The sequence below is a fragment of the Schistocerca gregaria genome, chromosome 1 (assembly GCF_023897955.1).
Source record: "Schistocerca gregaria isolate iqSchGreg1 chromosome 1, iqSchGreg1.2, whole genome shotgun sequence".
NCBI classification, from domain to species: Eukaryota; Metazoa; Arthropoda; class Insecta; order Orthoptera; family Acrididae; genus Schistocerca; species Schistocerca gregaria.
The window spans coordinates 446,417,879-446,437,491 of record NC_064920.1 but is presented as its reverse complement, the minus strand read 5'-3'; the positions used below and the strand labels follow the sequence as shown (position 1 = coordinate 446,437,491).

At 45.0% G+C, this 19,613-nt stretch overlaps 1 protein-coding gene across 1 annotated transcript; it reads left to right on the top strand.

Moving 5' to 3' along the window:
- Nucleotides 1–1,192: 1,192 nt before the first annotated feature.
- LOC126351946 (translation initiation factor IF-2) lies at nucleotides 1,193–18,871 on the top strand. The gene is made up of 5 exons (XM_050002647.1): nucleotides 1,193–1,442; nucleotides 6,071–6,147; nucleotides 9,476–10,059; nucleotides 14,611–14,987; nucleotides 18,572–18,871. The coding sequence occupies exons 2-5, from the start codon at nucleotides 6,081–6,083 to the stop codon at nucleotides 18,600–18,602; spliced, it is 1,059 nt and encodes a 352-aa protein (XP_049858604.1). The 5' UTR covers nucleotides 1,193–1,442; nucleotides 6,071–6,080; the 3' UTR covers nucleotides 18,603–18,871.
- The last annotated feature ends 742 nt before the right edge of the window (nucleotides 18,872–19,613 follow it).

Sequence of the window (19,613 nt, the reverse complement as noted above, 5' to 3'; positions counted from 1 at the left end):
ACTAAATTCGATTTACTCTGATTTAATACGTTTTTCCAGTTCTAGTTAGAGCTATTTTTATAATTTTTAGAAGGGGTCCGATTTTGGCAATATTTTTCTATCAAGCTGAGTGTAAGGTTTTTGAAAATACTTTTTTGTAATAACTTTTAATTATTTTTCAAAGAGTAAAATCTAAATAGTGCATGGCATTGTAAAGAAAATATTACACGCTTATTTATAAATTTCTCGACAGTTGTAACACTTGTATTTGACGTCTAGGTTCGGACCTCACAGGTTCATTTACAAGTTTAGTCCATTGAGGCTGCACTGAAAGTGCCTGATTTGATTCTGAGGTGCTAAGAGGAACAGGTGGATTGCTTCATTCATCCTGCAAGTTGCCAGTTAGTCGTTCATTGTTAAGATCAGGCGAAGTGCAGCCTCAGTACACCAGGCTAGCCGCCAAATATGAGCACTGCAGCTGTTGAGAGGTTCGTTAATAAAATTTAATAAGGCTGATGGTTCTCTGTCAACAGAAAGTTGAAACTGAACAAAAATTTTCTATTTTTTAAAGATCAAAAATAAAATGGTGGTCGAGGTTTGGCCACTTTCCTCTGTTATTATTATTATTATTAGTATTAATTATTATTATTATCCACGCAAGACTTATTGACAGCCAATAGGGAAAGGAATGTTTCGGACAAGCTGTTTGATTTATGAGCTCACTAAAGACCTCATAGGATGAAATTTTTTTTAGTTCTCTCCACATTTTTGGTGGCCCTTTTGGTTTGGATATTAGCATAATTGTGGAATTTGCTCGATTTTTACAGCGTATTTTTATTGTTTCGAAGCCAGGTCTTCAGCACTGGCTACGGGTCGCGAAACTGGAGACGTTGTGGATACAGATGTGAGGCGGCTGTCGGCTGTCGGCGGGTGGCTGCATCTCACAGCGTGACGTTAAATCACGGCCGGGGCGACGTGTGTCCGGCTGGACCTGAATAATGCATTGCCAACGCGTGCCGGGGGCGCTCCTCCAGCGGAGGCGTGGGTGTGGGTGTGGGTGTGTGCGTGCGCCATTTTGGAGGCGGTGGGGGCGGCCGCCACGCACCTCACGTAGCGGACGCACGCCAGTCTCCGGCGCGGTCTACCCGTGCGTTATGCGAGTGCGGCCTGACAGCTTAGGCTGAATGGCCGATTGATAAAAAAAACGGGCGGTGGGGCGGCGGGCGCTCCCGCGCTGCATCTGCATGTCCTTCTGGGCGGCTGCCAAGGGCCGCGCGGCGCCCCCGGCCGGGGTGGGAGTCCCCTGTATATAAGCCGCCGGCTCCTGCCGACGGGCACACCTCGCCGAGGAGATCCACCAGCCTCTCCTGTCCCCAGAGAGACGCCTCCGCAGCGAGACGAAGACTTGCCGGAAACGGTCTGGTGTCGTCCGCATCCAACACCTCGACGACGACCTCCTACACGTGAGTACCCACCGCCTACCACCTCTTGTCACGTGAAGGGGGCTAGTTTACACCAGTGGATTAGTCTCGCATATTTCGGCGCTAATTGTTACCTCGTGCGCAGCTATCCGGTAACGCAAGTAACTCATCCTCTCTTACGGGGCGAAAACGGTAAGTGTGCAGTTTTGCCCAGTTCAGTTGTACGCTATATCTTCCGCGAAGTCAATGATCAACAAATTAGCATTTTTGAGTTCAGGACCCTTCGGTTACGCTGCTGTAGGGTGAAGCCTAATGTCTCTCGTGGCGTCGACCTGCACCGTCTCTAACTTCCCCAGACGGAAAATCTTTTTCAATTAACAAACGTTTATCCGACGATACCAAGCAAAGACATGAGTGAGCAACTTTCAGCCTTGTTAATTATGTTTTGCAACACTGCGTAAGACATTCTCCCTTACGTTGTTGTTGGTGAACATAGAAGTTTCCTACGTAGTGGGCGGATAGTGCGTGACACGATAACATTTACACTTCACACGGTCGAAGTACTCATCTACATCTACATCTACATGACTACTCTGCAATTCACATTTAAGTGCTTGGCAAAGGGTTCATCGAACCACAATCATACTATCTCTCTACTATTCCACTCCCGAACAGCACGCGGGAAAAACGAACACCTAAACCTTTCTGTTCGAGCTCTGATTTCTCTTATTTTATTTTGATGATCATTCCTACCTATGTAGGTTGGGCTCAACAAAATATTTTCGCATTCGGAAGAGAAAGTTGGTGACTGAAATTTCGTAAAAAGGTCTCTCCGCGACGAAAAACGTCTATGCTGAAATGACTTCCATCCCAACTCGTGTATCATATCTGCCACACTCTCTCCCCTATAACGTGATAATACAAAACGAGCTGCCCTTTTTTGCACCCTTTCGATGTCCTCCGTCAATCCCACCTGGTAAGGATCCCACACTGCGCAGCAATATTCTAACAGAGGACGAACGAGTGTAGTGTAAGCTGTCTCTTTAGTGGACTTGTTGCATCTTCTAAGTGTCCTGCCAATGAAACGCAACCTTTGGTTCGCCTTCCCGACAATATTATCTATGTGGTCCTTCCAACTGAAGTTGTTCGTAATTTTAACACCCAGGTACTTAGTTGAATTGACAGCCTTGAGAATTGTACTATTTATCGAGTAATCGAATTCCAACGGATTTCTTTTGGAACTCATGTGGATCATCTCACACTTTTCGTTATTTAGCGTCAACTGCCACCTGACACACCATACAGCAATCTTTTCTAAATCGCTTTGCAACTGATACTGGACTTCGGATGACCTTACTAGACGGTAAATTACAGCATCATCTGCGAACAGTCTAAGAGAACTGCTCAGATTGTCACCCAGGTCATTTATATAGATCAGGAACAGTAGAGGTCCCAGGACGCTTCCCTGGGGAACACCTGATATCACTTCAGTTTTACTCGATGATTTGCCGTCTATTACTACGAACTGCGACCTTCCTGACAGGAAATCACGAATCCAGTCGTACAACTGAGACGATACCCCATAGCTCCGCAGCTTGATTAGAAGTCGCTTATGAGGAACACAACTCAAGCAGCTCTTTCGGCTTTCACATACACTGGTGTTCAGCATAGCTCATGTTGTAGGTGTCGGATTAAGAAACCTCTTAGAGAATATGGTCCAGATTGGATGCTGCAGCTAGCAAGTGCGGCAAGATCTCAGATTTGCTTACTTGTGCGGCCTGTTGGTCTAGGGGTATGATTCATGCTTTGGGTGCAGGAGGTCCCGGATTTAAACCCTGGACAGGCTCTACTTTTCACTTTCGCAACAACCAAGCACTACGATAAACTTGCGAGTCTCTGAAAGTAAGCCATGCAATAGGACAAACTGCATGTTGGGCCACTGGCCCATGAGACTGGCAAGTGCGTCATGTGGAAAGCAAACCCCGTGGCAGGATTAAACCGTCTTCGCTTACTTATGTCTATACCTGAAGACTGGCACGTACGATTCTATTCGTTTCCCATAAACTAGTACTACGCATGCACGTTTGTTAAATGCATGCGCATGCAGCATCAAAAACGGAGAGATGTCTTTCCGTTATTAATCCTAGTAGCAAAAGCATAAGCATTTGGAGCGTTTTCCATTCGCGTGTGGACCGCCATTAACATCGTACTCTCGTCCTCCAGTTGCTGTAGACGGACGCACCCACCGCATGCCCCAACCCTAAACGACAAATTAACAAAAAATCATTCCTCTTCCTTCAAATAAACAATGTGACCGTAAAGCAGTTTTTATTTATTAATTGCAGATACGACTGGCCACTAATTTAATGAACTCAGTTTCATCCTTACGTTTGCGCCAGGAGACAGCAACGCCTCATCGAATGATCTCTGCGGAAAAAAACGACGACAACCAGACAAGAAGTAAACTTTTTATTACTTTTTATGAAAGTCGACTGTATTCACGGAGAATGTGAATCAAGAGCGCCAAGCAACGTGGCGGCTGAGGCGTCCTAATATCCTGTTTCAGGAACGATGATTAACTGGCACAACATTATTCCAGAACTTCGGCGATGAGGGAATAACAGGCGGTGTTCCGTCATGCTTTTGTCGAATCAAAGATTCATTTAGATGCAGTTAGTTGCCGAACAAAGCCGTCTTCAGACAGCGGCATACCTCTACAGTGCCAATTGCCTACTGTCCTTACGATGATTCTGTTTTTCAAGAAGGTGCATGAGAAATAATGTGTAATTTGCAGGAGAAATATACCCAACCGTTTGAAAACCAGCTTTGGCGCTGAACTAATAACGACTACATAAGCCGTTTGCTTAAAGAAAATGTAAGTTTCTACTCGGTTGTTTCTTCTCCTTCCACTTGTCATTACGGCTCTACATGGTCAATAGGATAGTATGATATTCCGCATATGCCTAACGTATTAATGTATTTCCGGTGTACTAAAGTCACCGCTGCAAGCGGTAAGGAAGTCAGATAGGAGGGAAACTGCACCAAAAAAATATCGGTATTGTAAATTCTTGTCAAAAACTATTTCCATCGTCGTTCTGCATAGGCAAGATGAAAAGACTTATTATACATAAACGACGCAGGTAGACTCGGTTTAATATCACTAACTTTCATTGTATAACAAGACTGAAAGATCAATTTTAGTCAAGAGAAAACGACGATCAGTAAAGAGGGCCGTTCGCAACTCTCTAACTTTTTGTGAATAAAATTGATTTGTAGCAGACTGCACACACTATTTGTATTGAGAGTTTTGTGTGTTATGTATAATGCTTTGTTATATAAGTTTCTTTTCTTTAGAAAGATATCTCCGTTTTATAAATTGCACTAATCTTTACTGGGCAGTGAAACGTCCCAATACCTTCTACGAGCTACTCCCATATAACGATTTAATTTGACTATGCTGTTTCCTCGGTAAAAGACTTAAATCATAATTCACTGGCTAACAGGTCCCGTTTTCGTCACATTGTTTCGACGACATTCCTAGTGTGATCTCACATATTCTCAGCCGCGCGAGATTAGCCGAGCGGTCTTCGGTGCTGCAGTCATGGGCCGTGCGGCTGGTCCCGGCGGAGGTTCGAGTCCTCCCTCGGGCATGGGTGTGCGTGTTTGTCCTTAGGATAATTTAGGTTAAGTAGTGTGTAAGATTAGCGACTGATGACCTTAGCAGTAACTCCCATAAGATCTCACACACAAAAAATGGTTCAAATGGCTCTGAGCACTACGAGACTTAACGTCTGAGGTCATCAGTCCCCTAAAACATAGAACTACTTAAACCTAACTAACCTAGGGACATCACACACAACCATGTCCGAGGCAGGATTCGAACCTGCGACCGTAGCGGTCTCGCGGCTCCAGACTGTAGCGCCTAGAACCGCACGGCCACTCCGGCCGGCTAGATCTCACACACATTTGAACATATTCTTACTTTCTGCGATGCAATCGGAAAATTGTACCAAAAGAAATGGGCACATTCAGACGTTTCTTGTGATCGCCCATGTCATAAGACGGTCTCCTCAGCTACCAAGATCATTGATGCAGTCGTAGTGGGGTGATCAAATCGTGCTAGACTAATTAAGGCCTTTTGGTGGAAAAAATATCCCTCATGAGTATCTGGCCGGTAAGAGAGGGGCATGTAGTAGCTGCTGTTCACTAGGTATTGCACCAGTGACCCAGGCTGAGTCTCAAACTTCCTCGCTGTGTTACACAGTGGAAGCAGGAATCATTGTCTTACTTGATCTGTTAGCTAGATGGAAATATTAAGCTTATGACCATCTTTGTCCTGTATTTCACACTTTGCTTTCTCTGTCATTTGTGTCAATAAAACAAACAATGGCCTACACGTAAACTAATCACTTGTCAATAATATTAAACGCAGTGTCTACACTTTGGGAAACGTTAAGTACCAAAAAGCACTAAGAAAGAAGATTTTTCAATTATGCGGCTGTCTGCTTCCCTCGGGGTATCTCAGACAGGCAGGAACTATGATTTTTGATTGCCTTGTCTGAAAAATCACATTAAATGGCCTATGTGCCACTGCTGGAGAATGTTATTTAAGCTCCTAATTTTTTTCGTGGACAGATAATAATTCAGTTGTCTTTGTGTTTCGGTTGCAGGCCTGTCATCATGAGGACAGCAATGGCGCTGGTGTTGTGTGTTGTTGTGGCAGCTACGGCTCCTCTGCAGAGTTTAGGTGAGTCCGCCAGCAGAACATACGTAGAGCACGAATCTGGCTGTAATGTTTTTGCTACATCCTTCCAAATTTCTTCATAACTAATAGTTTCTTACGTAGTGCAATACTTACTTCTTCAGGTTATCTAAGGCAGCGAATCACTACAGGACAGGTACCAAATGTTTTCTTCTCAATCGCTACAAAGAAATGCTAGAGGCTGTTATAATTAAGGTCAGCAAAAATTTTAGTATTCAACATAGTACACTCGGCGACGGAAAAACTTAAGAAACAAGGACACACTCATACAACTGAGACCTCCCTTCTTTGAAGGTAAAGAGGCCAGCAGGTGAAAACACCTCTATTATGCTTTTGGTGGCCGTATGCAGCTCAGGCGACAGGCGAACAGTTTCGCTTGTCACGACTTTCGGCGTATCCTTGGTCTGTCAGCGGTCGTCTGCTCGCAGGTTGCTGGTTGCTTACCGTGCTCCAGATCTCGAGGAACGGCTCTGTGAACACGGAAAGGTATTTTACGAAATGTACTTACAAAAGGTTTCAGTTTTACTCTACACGAGTGACTGCACTACTACAGGAAACGAAAAATATCAATTAGAGGATAAAACAAAAGTATTTTCAGATCAATGTTACTCTCAGCTGTGTTTAGAAGCCGCGAAAAATATGTCAAGAAACGTGATGGGGATTAATAATTTCCCGTAAATTCAACTGAACTTTTTGCACGCACACATGAATAATGAAAATCACAGAAGAAGGAATATTTCTACTCGTGTAACCACTAGAGATGTGGAATTGAATGTAACTGAATGTCAAATACGGTAATGAGAAATATGGAAAAGAAGGAGAAAGGATAAGCTTAAAACTAAGTGAGCCAATAGTTTTCATTAGAGGCTTTCCTGATGCCGCCTACTGCACTTTCATTATCGCTCAACTTCAATGTTTGTCATGTACTGTGAATAGAACCTTACTAACAGAGCACTGTGGGAAACTGTAGTTGCTACGCTGTGATCTATTAGCACCTTGCGTTTTCTATAATGCAAGTTCGTTGACGTAATTACGTAGAGCGACAATCCTCAGCTTTACAGTGCTGCCATGAACTGTTTACAACCTAATTCCCAGACGATATGTGCAATAACAATAATTTCGTGAGGCATGGCATGGTGTGAACCTTTCGGAGACTTGTGAGTTCTTAAACTACACCAGTAATCATGTTGGGCAGAGGTGATCTACTGTTTGGCGTGGAATCCGAACGTTCACATCAGTGAGATGTGAAGGCTAGCTTAAAGCAGACTGAAAATTTCGTCGTCCGATTGCGATTCGATCACGCTTTATCGCTGGACCATCAGGTCCGACTACAAGTACAAGAAGTAAAAATATCGCGTTAGGCTCTTTATTTTTCGAAATTACGATCAACACAGCTGCTAAATTTCAAAAGTTTGCGTTTACACTTTGTGTCACTGTTAACTGTTTCCATCTTACTTCATTTAACGCGTACGCCGCACACATATGCAAATCCACAGCTTAGTGAGTGACATTCATGACGAAAATTTACCGTATTCTTCTTTCCAACTTAAATAATTGTTTCCGACAGTGAGGTGACCTGCCAGCAGCTTCAGCGACTAAATGTTGGAGAAATCCTCAGCACAATTTGATGAGAAACGAGGAAATATATTTTTGGCGACAAAACAGCGATTGGTTTATTATTAACGGCCACAGTCAAACACAAAAACGAGGACAGACCCTTGACAGGGCTTGCACAATCATATCGCAAAAGACTCGGGGATACGGCAACTTGATCTTACAAACATGTAACGAACATTCAAACTGTGGAAACATTTGATAGGTAACAGAAAAAAAATATCTATTTGTTGTCTACTTGGACAAGTAGATTATGGGCGTATATTGCTAAGTTCCTCAAGAATAACCGGAGGAGGATCTCCAGATATTCACCAAAGCCATTATTGTTTGTTTTTGCCGATAAAGAATTATGTTTTGTCAGATAGTACACTTCGGTCACGTACTTAAACCATGCACTCCAAATTCAGTTTGGTAGACATACGGCGGATTCTCGTTCGCAAAATGCGGCAGCGAAAAAAATTCTCTCCGTATGTACGAACAGTTCTAAGTGTAATGAACAACGTCAAGGCTGCAAGGAAGGAAGCCCTAAATCTCAAGCAGGAGGCGGGATGTGATCGATCACAGCCTCAGTGCGAATACTCGGCGGTAGCGAGATTCGGCTACAGTCGGCGAGCCGCTCGGAGCGCACTGTCCTCTTGCCAGCCTCCTGTGAGCTGTGTTGGCGGCGCGCCAACAGGCCATACGGATCGCAGAGGATTCGTAAGTTGCTGCGTCGTTCGCATCCAGAATCCTTATTAGTGCTAGTTCAGTAACATCCCATTGTGGACAAAGTGATCCGCAGTTTATAAGAGCGACAGTTTAATCTTGATGTCCTGTGAATAGTTGACAACAGGATGGAAATAGAAGGGAGGGAGGAGAGGAGGAAACTAACCGCTCGTCCTCCTCGGTAGCTGCGCACTCAGAGCTGCGGTTTGCCAAGAGAAGAGGCCCGGGTTCTAATCCCGCCCAAGGACTGCGTGTTCCCTTGTATTGTCACTACGTTCACATCGTCATAACTGACATTCCACGGTTGGGATGGCTGAATGGGCACCCGGACCTGCGCTGCTCCTACGGTCGCAGATTCGAATCCTGCCTCGTGCATGGATGTGTGTGATGTCAAAAATTGGTTCAAATGGCTCTGAGCACTGTGGGACTCAACATCTGAGGTCATCAGTCCCCCTAGAACTTAGAACTACTTAAAGCTAACTAAACTAAGGAGATCACACACATCCATGCCCGAGGCAGGATTCGAACCTGCGACCGCAGCAGTCGCGCGGTTCCGGACTGAAGCGCATAGAACCGCTTGTCCACGACGGCCGGCTGTGTGATGTCCTTAGGTTAGTCAGGTTTCAGCAGTTCAAAGTCTAGGAGACTGATGACCTCCAATGTTAAGTCCCATAGTGCTCAGAGCCGTTTGATTTGAACGAAACGTCAGGTTAACTCAGCTATTGGAGCGAACTTGTTTAGTCCGTCTCACAGAGCATGTTATTTTAAATTGCGGAAAATCACAGGCAAAATTCCGCATTTTGAATGACATGATCGGTACAAGCCGTAAAATACTTTGCGTTAAATGTCACGGGCCAATTGAAGACGCATCCTCAGGTGATCTTTACATGGGATTTTCTTTTTTTTACAAATAATTTTTACCAATGGTCTGAAAAATAAAGAGACGCTGAAAGATAAGTGGAGTTGAGGTGACAGCGGTGTGCCGTGCCCGCAGCGTTCCCGCAGAGGGCGATGATGTTCAGCGGCTACTTCGGCCGGCCTGTGCCGGCGCAGTACTACCCGCGCACGTACGGCCGGCCGGGCTTCGTGACACGCGGCTATGAGCCGCAGGGCGCCATGTCGGCTTTCGCCGCCGGCAACACGGTCGCCGCGGGCTCTGGCTTCTACGGCGGCGCCGACGGCAACAGCAACGGCAACGGCAACGGCATAGGCTACGCCAACGGCAACGGCTACAGCAACGGCAACGGCTACAGCAACGGTAACGGCGCGGCGCTCACCCCCGACTGCAGCCAATGCAACGGGGTGGCGCCGCCCCCGGGCGCCAGCGCCGAGCAGCCCGAGCCGGAGGCGGAGCCCGAGTCTCAGCCGCAGCCGCAGCCGCAGCCGCAGCCGTTGCCGGAAGCCGCTCCCGCCCCCGCGCCCGCCCCCGGCTCCCAGGAAGAGCCCGGCGTGTCGCAGGAGCAGCCCGCGCTGCCGCCGCCCTCCGCCGAGGCTGACGACTCAGACTTCCCCAGCGACCAGCCCGCCACGCCCGCTCCCGTAGCGCCGCCGGCGTCCGCCGAAGTCCCAGAGCAGGAGGTAAGCCCGACGTCTTCACTTGTTACCTAGCAGTGTTCTTTCCATCCCTATATCGCACTCATAACCTACACTCATTCAGCACAGTAAAATTGCTACTTAAATGTTCAACGCATTTCAAATTCGTAGCCTTTGGATACACCAGTAAGGCCAGTCTAAACTTACCTTCCTGCCATCCTTATGAAGCGTCAATATATTGTTCCTACGAGGGCTATTTGAAAAGTAAGGTCCGACTGGGCGCGAAAATCCGATAAAGACTTGAACATACGTGTTGGGCAGTGTCTCTAATATGCTCGTCGCTCGCGTCACATCGGTCTTTCCAATTCTAAGGGCACAGTGAGCGCGTGAAATCCCTAGAACCATAATGTCTCCTGCCAAATATGAGGGCCTGGTGAGAGATTTCGCGTGATGTTATGAAGCCCCATACATAACTGTTAAGCGTTTCCTTATCGGCTGTACTCTGCAGGGGCAATGAATATGCTCTTGCAGATTTTTCCATGGGAAGTATCTGATCAACCGCAATAAATACAGCCCGTAACTGGCTCCCTCTGAGTTTCGTCTTCACTTACACAAACCGCTGACTATGAAAGCAATATTTTGGGACAGAAAACGAGCAGTAGCCGATCGTAGAGAATTGGCAGAAAGCACAGATGGCTGCCTTCTACGAAGAGGGTGTTGGAAAGCTGGTACAATGTTAAGACAACTGTCTGAGTCTCAGCGGTGACTTGTAGCTGAAACATGTAGCTAACTGTTGCAAACAAAACATGTTTTATTTTCACAGTGGTTTCCATTTTGCGACCAATCGGAACTTACTTTCCGAATAGATGTCGTACAATTTCTTGCAAATTTAAAACGAACTTCTGTGACATGGTGAAAAATATAGAAATAAATACAGTGGCTTCTTAGGGTAACCATCAGATTTCTAACAAATCGAAATAAACACACAAGCAGGCTTAATGGTCACAATTCATTCCCAACTTTTAACACTCATTCTCCAAGCAATTGATAAATGTCTATACGCATTGTATTCAGAAGTGTTAACACAATTGAAGGAGGTTCTTGATTCATTTAGACCAGCTCCATAAGTAGACACTCTGATTCTCTTCTATATCGAGGGCAGCCAGAGTAGGTGTGGCTGACGTCCCGGTTCTCCCCACGGTATGATGGTATGATGTGAAGTTTGTAGATGTGTTGACGGTAACAATCGTGGTCTACCTTCAATCTGGCAATGATCCTTACAAATTGCGTCTCGTTGGGCTACATTTCATAACCCACTCTTCAACATACCATTCGGCCCTCGGTAGATGTACGTGGATTTGTTTGTACAAGGTGCTATTGTGCAGATGTGCAGATCTTCGGTCTCCTACGCCTTGTTTTATTGGCTTTTATTGGCTTTGTTTCTAACTACAGGGAAAAGATCATCTGCTGCAATGCGTCGTTCTTATATTCTATTCGTTGTTACGTCCTTAAGCAATTGACTAGTTTTTTATGTCCGCTTGATCCACAATGATGATACCTCCATACTGGTTTTATTCGGGTCTGATACAGAAGCAGCTGATGTCAGTGTTTGCACAGCGGAGAGTCCGTGATTATTACGTTTTATTCGGGTCTGATACAGGAGCAGCTGATGTCAGTGTTTGCACAGCGGAGAGCCGTGATTATTACGATATGGTTAGCTGCTACTCTCATACCGTATCTTAGTCCCCTCTCAATGGCTAGGAAGTCAACCGTGAAAATTGACGCCACTTTCGGGAGGCGAAATAGTTCACTCTTCTTATTTTTAATTTCTACAAAGGCCCAGACGACAGTGTCCACGTATTTAGACCGTCATAATGCACACATGCAACTCCTATCCATTGCTCGAGAACACTTTCTAAATTGCTGTTATTGATTAATAGGCTTTCAGAGCAGCCCACCTTAATACGTATATCCAGCAGCTTGATGACGTGTTCCTAGCGTTGCTCAAAGTAGGGTAGTAGTGAGCTCTCCCAATGAGGTTCTGGACTTGTCTAGCGTTGAAATTGCCCGCACAAATGGTGGTGTTGATTTTTGGGTCCAGTAACCAATGTTTCAACGTCTTTATCTTGCTACAGCGTATCTATCTTTAGGAAGCACCATTATAGGCTAATGTCTCATATGCAAATCTTCATAACGTATGATTAAAAGTAATTACTCTTTCCGCGAAACATTATCGCGATGGCAGTCAAGCGGTTGGGATGAATTGTCTTATTCTTCCTTTTTTAACTAAACTCTGCACCTACGTTCCCATTGATTGTAAGAGAATGCACTAACATTACTCTAGACTTTATCATCTCTGTTTCGTTCACGGATTTCAGTTTACAAATATTTATCCAGTCACTACCGCCCATTAATTTATACACATCACCAAGTTCGGCCTGATAAACCTATTTAGATTTGCAGTATTCCATTATTTGTCACAGTCATCTTTTAAATGCGTTAATCTCTTAATTATTTTGGTTGTTAAGGAAAAATCTTTTTGAATGATGATCAGGAGATAAAGTACCGGTACGTATCGGATTATCATAGTCTGACCACAAGTTCAGATTAAACAAGATTCAGCAAAAATTCAGATGAGTTTTTGAAAGATATCATCCTGTCATCGATATTGAATGCAGGGGAGCAACGGAAACATTTATATGGAGTCGAACCGTGCCACTCCCGGATGCAAGTGACACGCAGTCACAACTCACCATCAGAATCGTTTTAGGGTATACATCTGATGCTGCCCCATCGGGTTGCGAGTTTTCCATGCGAAATTTATCTGTCATGTAACTTACAAGCCCTCGAGGTGTCTCAGTGTCATCTAGGATAGACTAACGGTATAATACACTACTCTGCCTTATTTCTGTTTGCAACCTTAAACCGACACTAAAGATACAAAACATGTTCCGTGGCGACAAATGGTTTGTTTCCCATCACAAAAGTACACAGTTTGATGTGAATTTTAAAGAAACTGCAACTTATGAGCATATTTAAATTTATAAACTCAAGTTGCCAATACGACGTGACATGTCTCAGTGAGGTAGGGAAACAGTACTCTGCAAACTGTCAAGATTACATGACAAAATAGACAAAACAAATTGTGAAGAACCACGTGTCCTTAAAAATTAGGTAACCTTCTGTCGTAATAGCATCTGATCGGGCATGTATTCGCTGAAACTGTGGTATAAACACACGATAACTTGCAACGTTTTCGAAAATAGTCTATTCCCCATGCTTTTCGAAAAAGATCAAGTCAAGAAACGCTATTACTAACTCTTACCTATCACTAATGAAGGTCGCAAAGACAGACTCGAACTGTGGCCAAGGAATTTTGATTCTAATCGTTTCTTAAGTTTCAGTTGTTTTCTCTGGAAACAAGGTCTGTTAGGAAAAGATCAGCTACCGATACTTTTACGAGTACCCACTTTGAACAAGGGCTTCACCTAAATGACTCAAAAATGGTTCAAATGGCTCTGAGCACTATGGAAGTTAACGTCAGAGTCATCAGTTCCCTAGAACTTAAAACTAGTTAAACCGAACTAACCTAAGGACATCACACACATCTATATCCGAGGTAGGATTCGAACCTGCGACCGTAGCAGTCGCGCGGTTTCGGACTGAAGCGCCTAGAACCGCTCGGCCACCGCTGCCGGCAATGATTCACTATCATCGGTAGACTAAGACTGAAGTCCATCTATGTCCTACAGAAGGATAACAGAACAACATTATTCCAGTTGTTAATACTGACTTCTGTAAATCGGTGTTACTCTTTTTCCTTTTGGATATATTGTGATAACTAGTATTCAAATAAAGATTAATAGTTGCACAATGATGATACTTAAGTAAGTTGAAGTTTTGACTGTATAAAACTGAGCCTTCATTTCTCTTTAAAAGGATGAATGCTCCAGTCTTCAGACGAAAGAAAACTCTTTGGCAGCACAGGGAATCTAATTTGGATCCTATGTGTACCATTCAGACGAGGCCTGTCTCGAGAGATCAAACAACAACGTGAACGTTAATAGTACCAATTAGTTGCTCTCAAAGGACTTCTGCATACAGAGTTCCTTCTCTGATTCTAGCCAGAGAAATTGCTCAGAGAAGATCTACGAGTGATAGTGGATGTCAAATTACTAATGCCATAAAAGTCGAGGGAAAAATGAACGTGGAAGAAAAGAAAGTTCAGTTTTCCGTGCACCATGGTTAGCACACTGGACTCGCATTCTGGAGGATGACGGTTCAAACCCGCGTCCGTCCGTTCCGATTTAGATTTTCCGTGGTTTCCCTAAATCGCTTCAGACAAATGCCGGGTAGTTTCCTTTGAAAGAACATTGCCGACTCCTTGCCCGTCCTTCCCTAATACGGTGTGACAGATGACCTCGCTCTTTGGTCCCTTCCCCCAATTCAACCAACCAAAGTTCTGTTTGTCTTCCGTGGAAAATAGTTCAACGATGAGTGGGTGGATCGTATCGCTTTTGGTTCACCTGTCAGTCCTCAACACCCCTGACACCACTGACACGTGCAACCACAGCATAATATGCGTGCCTGTTGCAGAGCGGCCGCGACTTCTCACACAAGCACGAGCCCAAGCCGGCAAGCAAGCCCGGCCGCAAGCGACCGGTGCAGGACAGCGCCGACGACGATGACGACGACGACGAGGAGGATGACTTCCCGATCGGTGGGCTGCCGCTGCCTGGCAAGCGGCGCAAGGCCCAGGGCGGCTTCTACAGCTCGTACTTCCCCATGTTCTTCGGCGGCTTCCCCGGAGGCCGCAGCAGCGGCGGCGGCGCCGACGGGACGCCGGGCGTGGCCACGGCCATCGCCAACAGCTTCAGCACGGGCAAAGGCGCCGTCGCCACCAGCCACGCCACCGCCTACGGCGGGCCCCACCTGCTCGGCGCCTCCGGCTCCAACGGCTACAGGAAAAACGGGTACGTTGCCATTCCACTGATCGTCGCTCTCCGATACCGAACGATCACTGACATCCCCAGCATTTTTATAACACCTGCTTGCTCATCGGAGAAAAATTTTTCTTCTCTTTTCTTTGAAGTCACCTCTGAACTATCTTCATAGGTTCCACATCTCTGCTTATAAGGCCTCCAGTGCAATAAACGATGTCTAAGATGCATTCTGATCTTTGACATTCCTTAAGCTTTCACGTTCTATAGCCAAATTAGTCTTCACATGCCTCGCACTACAGGGTTCTTTCCCCCGCATCCCCTCCCCCCCCCCCCCCAAAAAAAAAAGTCAATTGTGTGGAAAATCTTATGGGACTTAACTGCTAAGGTCCCTAAGCCTACACACTACTTAACCTAAATTATCCTAAGGACAAACACGCACACCCATGCACGAGGGAGGACTGGAACCTCCGCCGGGACCAGCCGCACAGTCCTTGACTGAAGTGACCTAGACCGCTCGGCTAAGATCCTTCTCCTTTTCGGGATTTTCAACAATTTCCTTTCATCGTCTCTTGGTTTCATACTCCGTAGACCTGCAAATTCCCTTATCTTCTGCAGCAGTACAGCCGGAAGGCTTCGGCTGTTTTCTTTCCTGTTGCTCTGTCAACGTCTCAACCCCTCGCAGTGGTGAGAATTGTGTGAAGTCTGCTGGAAACATTTGTGTTACCTTTTCGCTTTTGTGAAGAGGCAATGCTTTGTACTACACGGTTAACTACAATTAGGTCTTCATCTTAATGCCACTCTCATTTAAGTCTCTGCTTTTCGTCTTTCGTATAGTTTACCTTAGAGCAGAATGACGTATTCAGGCTCTCTGTTTTCCAAGCGTAGTACCCCCTGAGCTGCGGGAACACAGTGTATGTGTGTGTGTGTGTGTGTGTGTGTGTGTGTGTGTGTGTGCATGTTTGTTTGGAGCTTAAGGGCGCTCAACGTCGAGGTCATCATCGCTCTTACATATATCAAAAGAAACAAATGTGGATAAAATGTCAATCGTTATTGCCATACAATGAGGAGGAAACCTGTAAAGGAACACTCATTCACTCACTCCCACCAAACTCACGTTGACCCGCACGATCACTCTGTCTCACAGAAAGTAGAAAGGTGCTATACGTGGGTTTGAAACACATGTAAAACTACTGAAGAGCTCAAAGAACAGCACAGAGAAATGTGACTGGCTGGGAAGTTAAAATTTAAAAAAAAAGGGCGAGCCAGTCATCAGCATAAAGTTTCTGAAAGAATTTAGACATACCTCAAAGCCATAAAACTCGATCCACATTCGTTTCACTTAAAACAGAGGCGGACTGCCGCTGTTCTCTGATCTGAAAATAAAACGCAGTCTGGCAAAATATGGCTCACAATTATCGGTACGCTACTAGTACCACGCTTTGGAGGATCCGCTGATCGGAGCAAGAAGCCATGTGTCAGAAGATTGTGGCCTATGCGAAGACGAGTAAGCACGACTTCATCCCGTCTTTGTAGCTGAAGGGAGGTACGCCATAGCCGTGAAGTGGGATTTACTAGACCCAGCTTATTATCAGTCACCTCCAACCACTCGTTTCTCCATTGACGCATGACTCTGTACCTCAATAGCGAGGTGGGAATACTTTGATAATATTCAATCCACATGGATTCAGTCACCAAACAGAGACATATTGCTTGGTTCAAATGGTTCAAATGGCTCTGAGCACTATGGGACTCAACTGCTGTGGTCATCAGTCCCCTAGAACTTAGAACTACTTAAACCTAACTAACCTAAGGACATCACACACATCCATACCCGAGGCAGGATTCGAACCTGCGACCGTAGCAGTTGCACGGTTCCGGACTGCGCGCCTAGAACCGCGAGACCACCGCGGCCGGTCCATACTGCTTGTTCACCTTACTATTGCTACTCAGACCACGGTAGTTCGTTGGCCAGAACTTTGAGCGGGAATAAATTTGAAAAACCAAGGAAGATTCCAATGTCTATCATTTTTTCTTTGGTCCCATAAAAAAAATTGACACCAAGGGCATTTCCATAAAATACTGTTTTCCAGTATGACATATACCTTGACCATTACATTAAGAAATAACTGAAATAATTACATAAAGTGATGCCTTAAAGTTACTTCCTTGTAAGATGTGCGTGAAAAGAAGACACAATGCGTACAATAAGTATTCATTTCATAATATTATCACGATATTTCTTCGGCCATATGGACATATTTAGATCAGGAAGATAAAACATGTATTGGTCTAACACGAATCAATAAAAAAATTAGTTAATGAAGTCGAGCTGCGGGTTATCGTGAAACCAGTGAAGTCCTCTGTGATATATTAAAATGCCTGCGTTTCCTAAAATTGAATGTTTACTTCAGTATCACTAATTCACTAAGGATGGTAACTACTGAAGTAAATCTTGATTGCATTTCGCAATGTTTAAATCATTTTATGCAAGCAGTCTTCCAACCTCCTTCCCTTTTCAGATCGCTCTATGATTCATTCCTCCAGTGTCAGCATAACAAATTCATATACCACCACATATGATTAAGCCCACACCGTCGATTCCATAAACCTCTCATGACCAATCCAGAACTCAAACCTGCAATACACGATTCATAACAAACGACTTACATCTTACCTTCGTGAGTGAAGTTACAGGAGGGTTCAATAACGTAATTTGACTTTCGTTTTTAATCGTAGCCTAATGTCAGAAGTACTGTGCGTACTTTCGAATAGTCCTAACCTCACAAACGCACTGAAATGTGCTTCTTCAGTGTGGGAATATCTCTGCGAGGAGAAAATTAGCTCTCACAGTCTCCCACATTTATTTCAGTTTTGTAATTAATATCGATAGTTCTTCGTATCTTTGTCTCAGCATCATAGATTGTCTGACATAGTGTTCATGAGTGAATGTTTAGTATCATACTTCAGTATTCTGAGTAATACCTCGCAGGCTATTACGTATCCCACTGTCAAAAGCATAAATGAGGGAATGTCCACCTTGAGTTTTCAGTCTGTGAATTGTCGCTTCATGTGTGTGCCGTGCTGAATGTGTTTCCATTACCTAAATGTGTAGGTACCGCAGGTTGGTTGATTGTCACCAGTCTGAGCGCAAGTGTCTCCGGTTACATTTCAGGAACATCTGACTATAAGTGCAATCGTCTTATCACGGTCTTCGTATAAACACATTTAATACACGCCTCTTATATATCGCCAAATACAAATGCCAGTCCCAGCTAATAATTCCATTTAAATATTTACAGTACAATATGTAACACGCCCATCCATTGGCTACCTACTTTGGTCGCACCACGAGATGTCCGTTTGTAGAGGTGCGAGGTGCACGTTAGATGGAAAGTACCCTGTGCGCTTGCAGAAGATGGAGAGTCCTTGCGACAAACACCAGCCGACTCACTTTCAGAGCGATACGTGGGGCCAGCTTCGGTAGCTCAGACTTTAGCGCCGGCGCCAATAGATGTGCCTGCGAGCTGCGCCGACTTCTCCTGGCGCAGACATGTCGCTGGTGCTCAGCTCAGGTCCTCTCGTTTTGCTCACTGTGCCTGTTGTTATGCCCGCAGGTCGAAGGCCCGGCTCACTTCGCGAGCGTAGTACCAGCCTCTGCCGCTGCCGCCCGTCGCGAACAGACGCCGGCCGCTGCAGCTAGCGTCGTTCGCTCCCTGGTCCGCCGCAAACGGCCGCTCGCAGCCACCGCCACAGACTCCTGATCGTCCCGGCGGCCGCCGTGGCGGCTGGCATCGCCGCAGACGCTCGCTCGCCGGACTCTCGCTATTTAAATACTTACCTATCACAGTTTTATGTATTAAAGAACTCTGTCTGTAGTTAGAACCATAAATAAATAAACTAATATTTTAACTATACCCAAATCTTTTATTCTGTGTGACGTCTGCTAAAAAGGATGTGACTTCGATAGTAGCACTGGATATTAAAGCTCCACTACAAGCTGTCCCGATTAAGGATTACAAGTGAATAAAACCCGGAGTAAATATTATTAAGTGATCTGACTACCCTCGGGAATGATTCGTCACAGACACGCATACTTAGCGCAAAGGAAACTCTCTTGCATCTGAAAAGATGTACTGATTGTGACCTAGTAACGTAAAATAGTCACAGAACATAATAACGAGTTCTCGAAGCAAATTTTCCTTCCGTTTTCTGAAAATAATTTACTACTGAAAATAGAGCTCTTTCTCATAAATGGTTTTGATTAAAAAAACAGATTTGGATTATGCACGAGAATATTTAGTTTGATTACTTTCGCGTACGCATTGTCTTCACCTCATGCTTGCTCACTTCTACTATTTGATAAATAAGATTTATATCCCGCCTGGAAGGTGGCTCGTGGGTCTGCTCCAGAAAACTAAAAGGTTGGCCGAATGACGAAAGAGAGTAGGAGCAGGAGACGTAAAACACTTCGGTACTGCGTGTAAAATTGAAGATGTTTACTATAGGCAAAAACAAGTTAATAAATGGTTACATAACTTCGCAATTTTGAGGACGTAAGTGCGATGCCGTATTCCCGTCGTAAGTAGTACAAAGTCTCTATATCAAGCGAAGCTGAAGCGAAGTGTCCCGGCCGTCTGCTCTTGATCAAATGGGCAG

Coding starts and splice junctions, on each gene's coding strand:
- LOC126351946 (XM_050002647.1), top strand. CDS start 6,081: ATGAGGACAGCAATGGCGCTGGTGTTGTGTGTTGTTGTGGCAGCTACG. Junction 10,060..14,610: donor CCGAAGTCCCAGAGCAGGAG/GTAAGCCCGACG, acceptor TGCCTGTTGCAG/AGCGGCCGCGACTTCTCACA. Junction 14,988..18,571: donor AACGGCTACAGGAAAAACGG/GTACGTTGCCAT, acceptor TTATGCCCGCAG/GTCGAAGGCCCGGCTCACTT.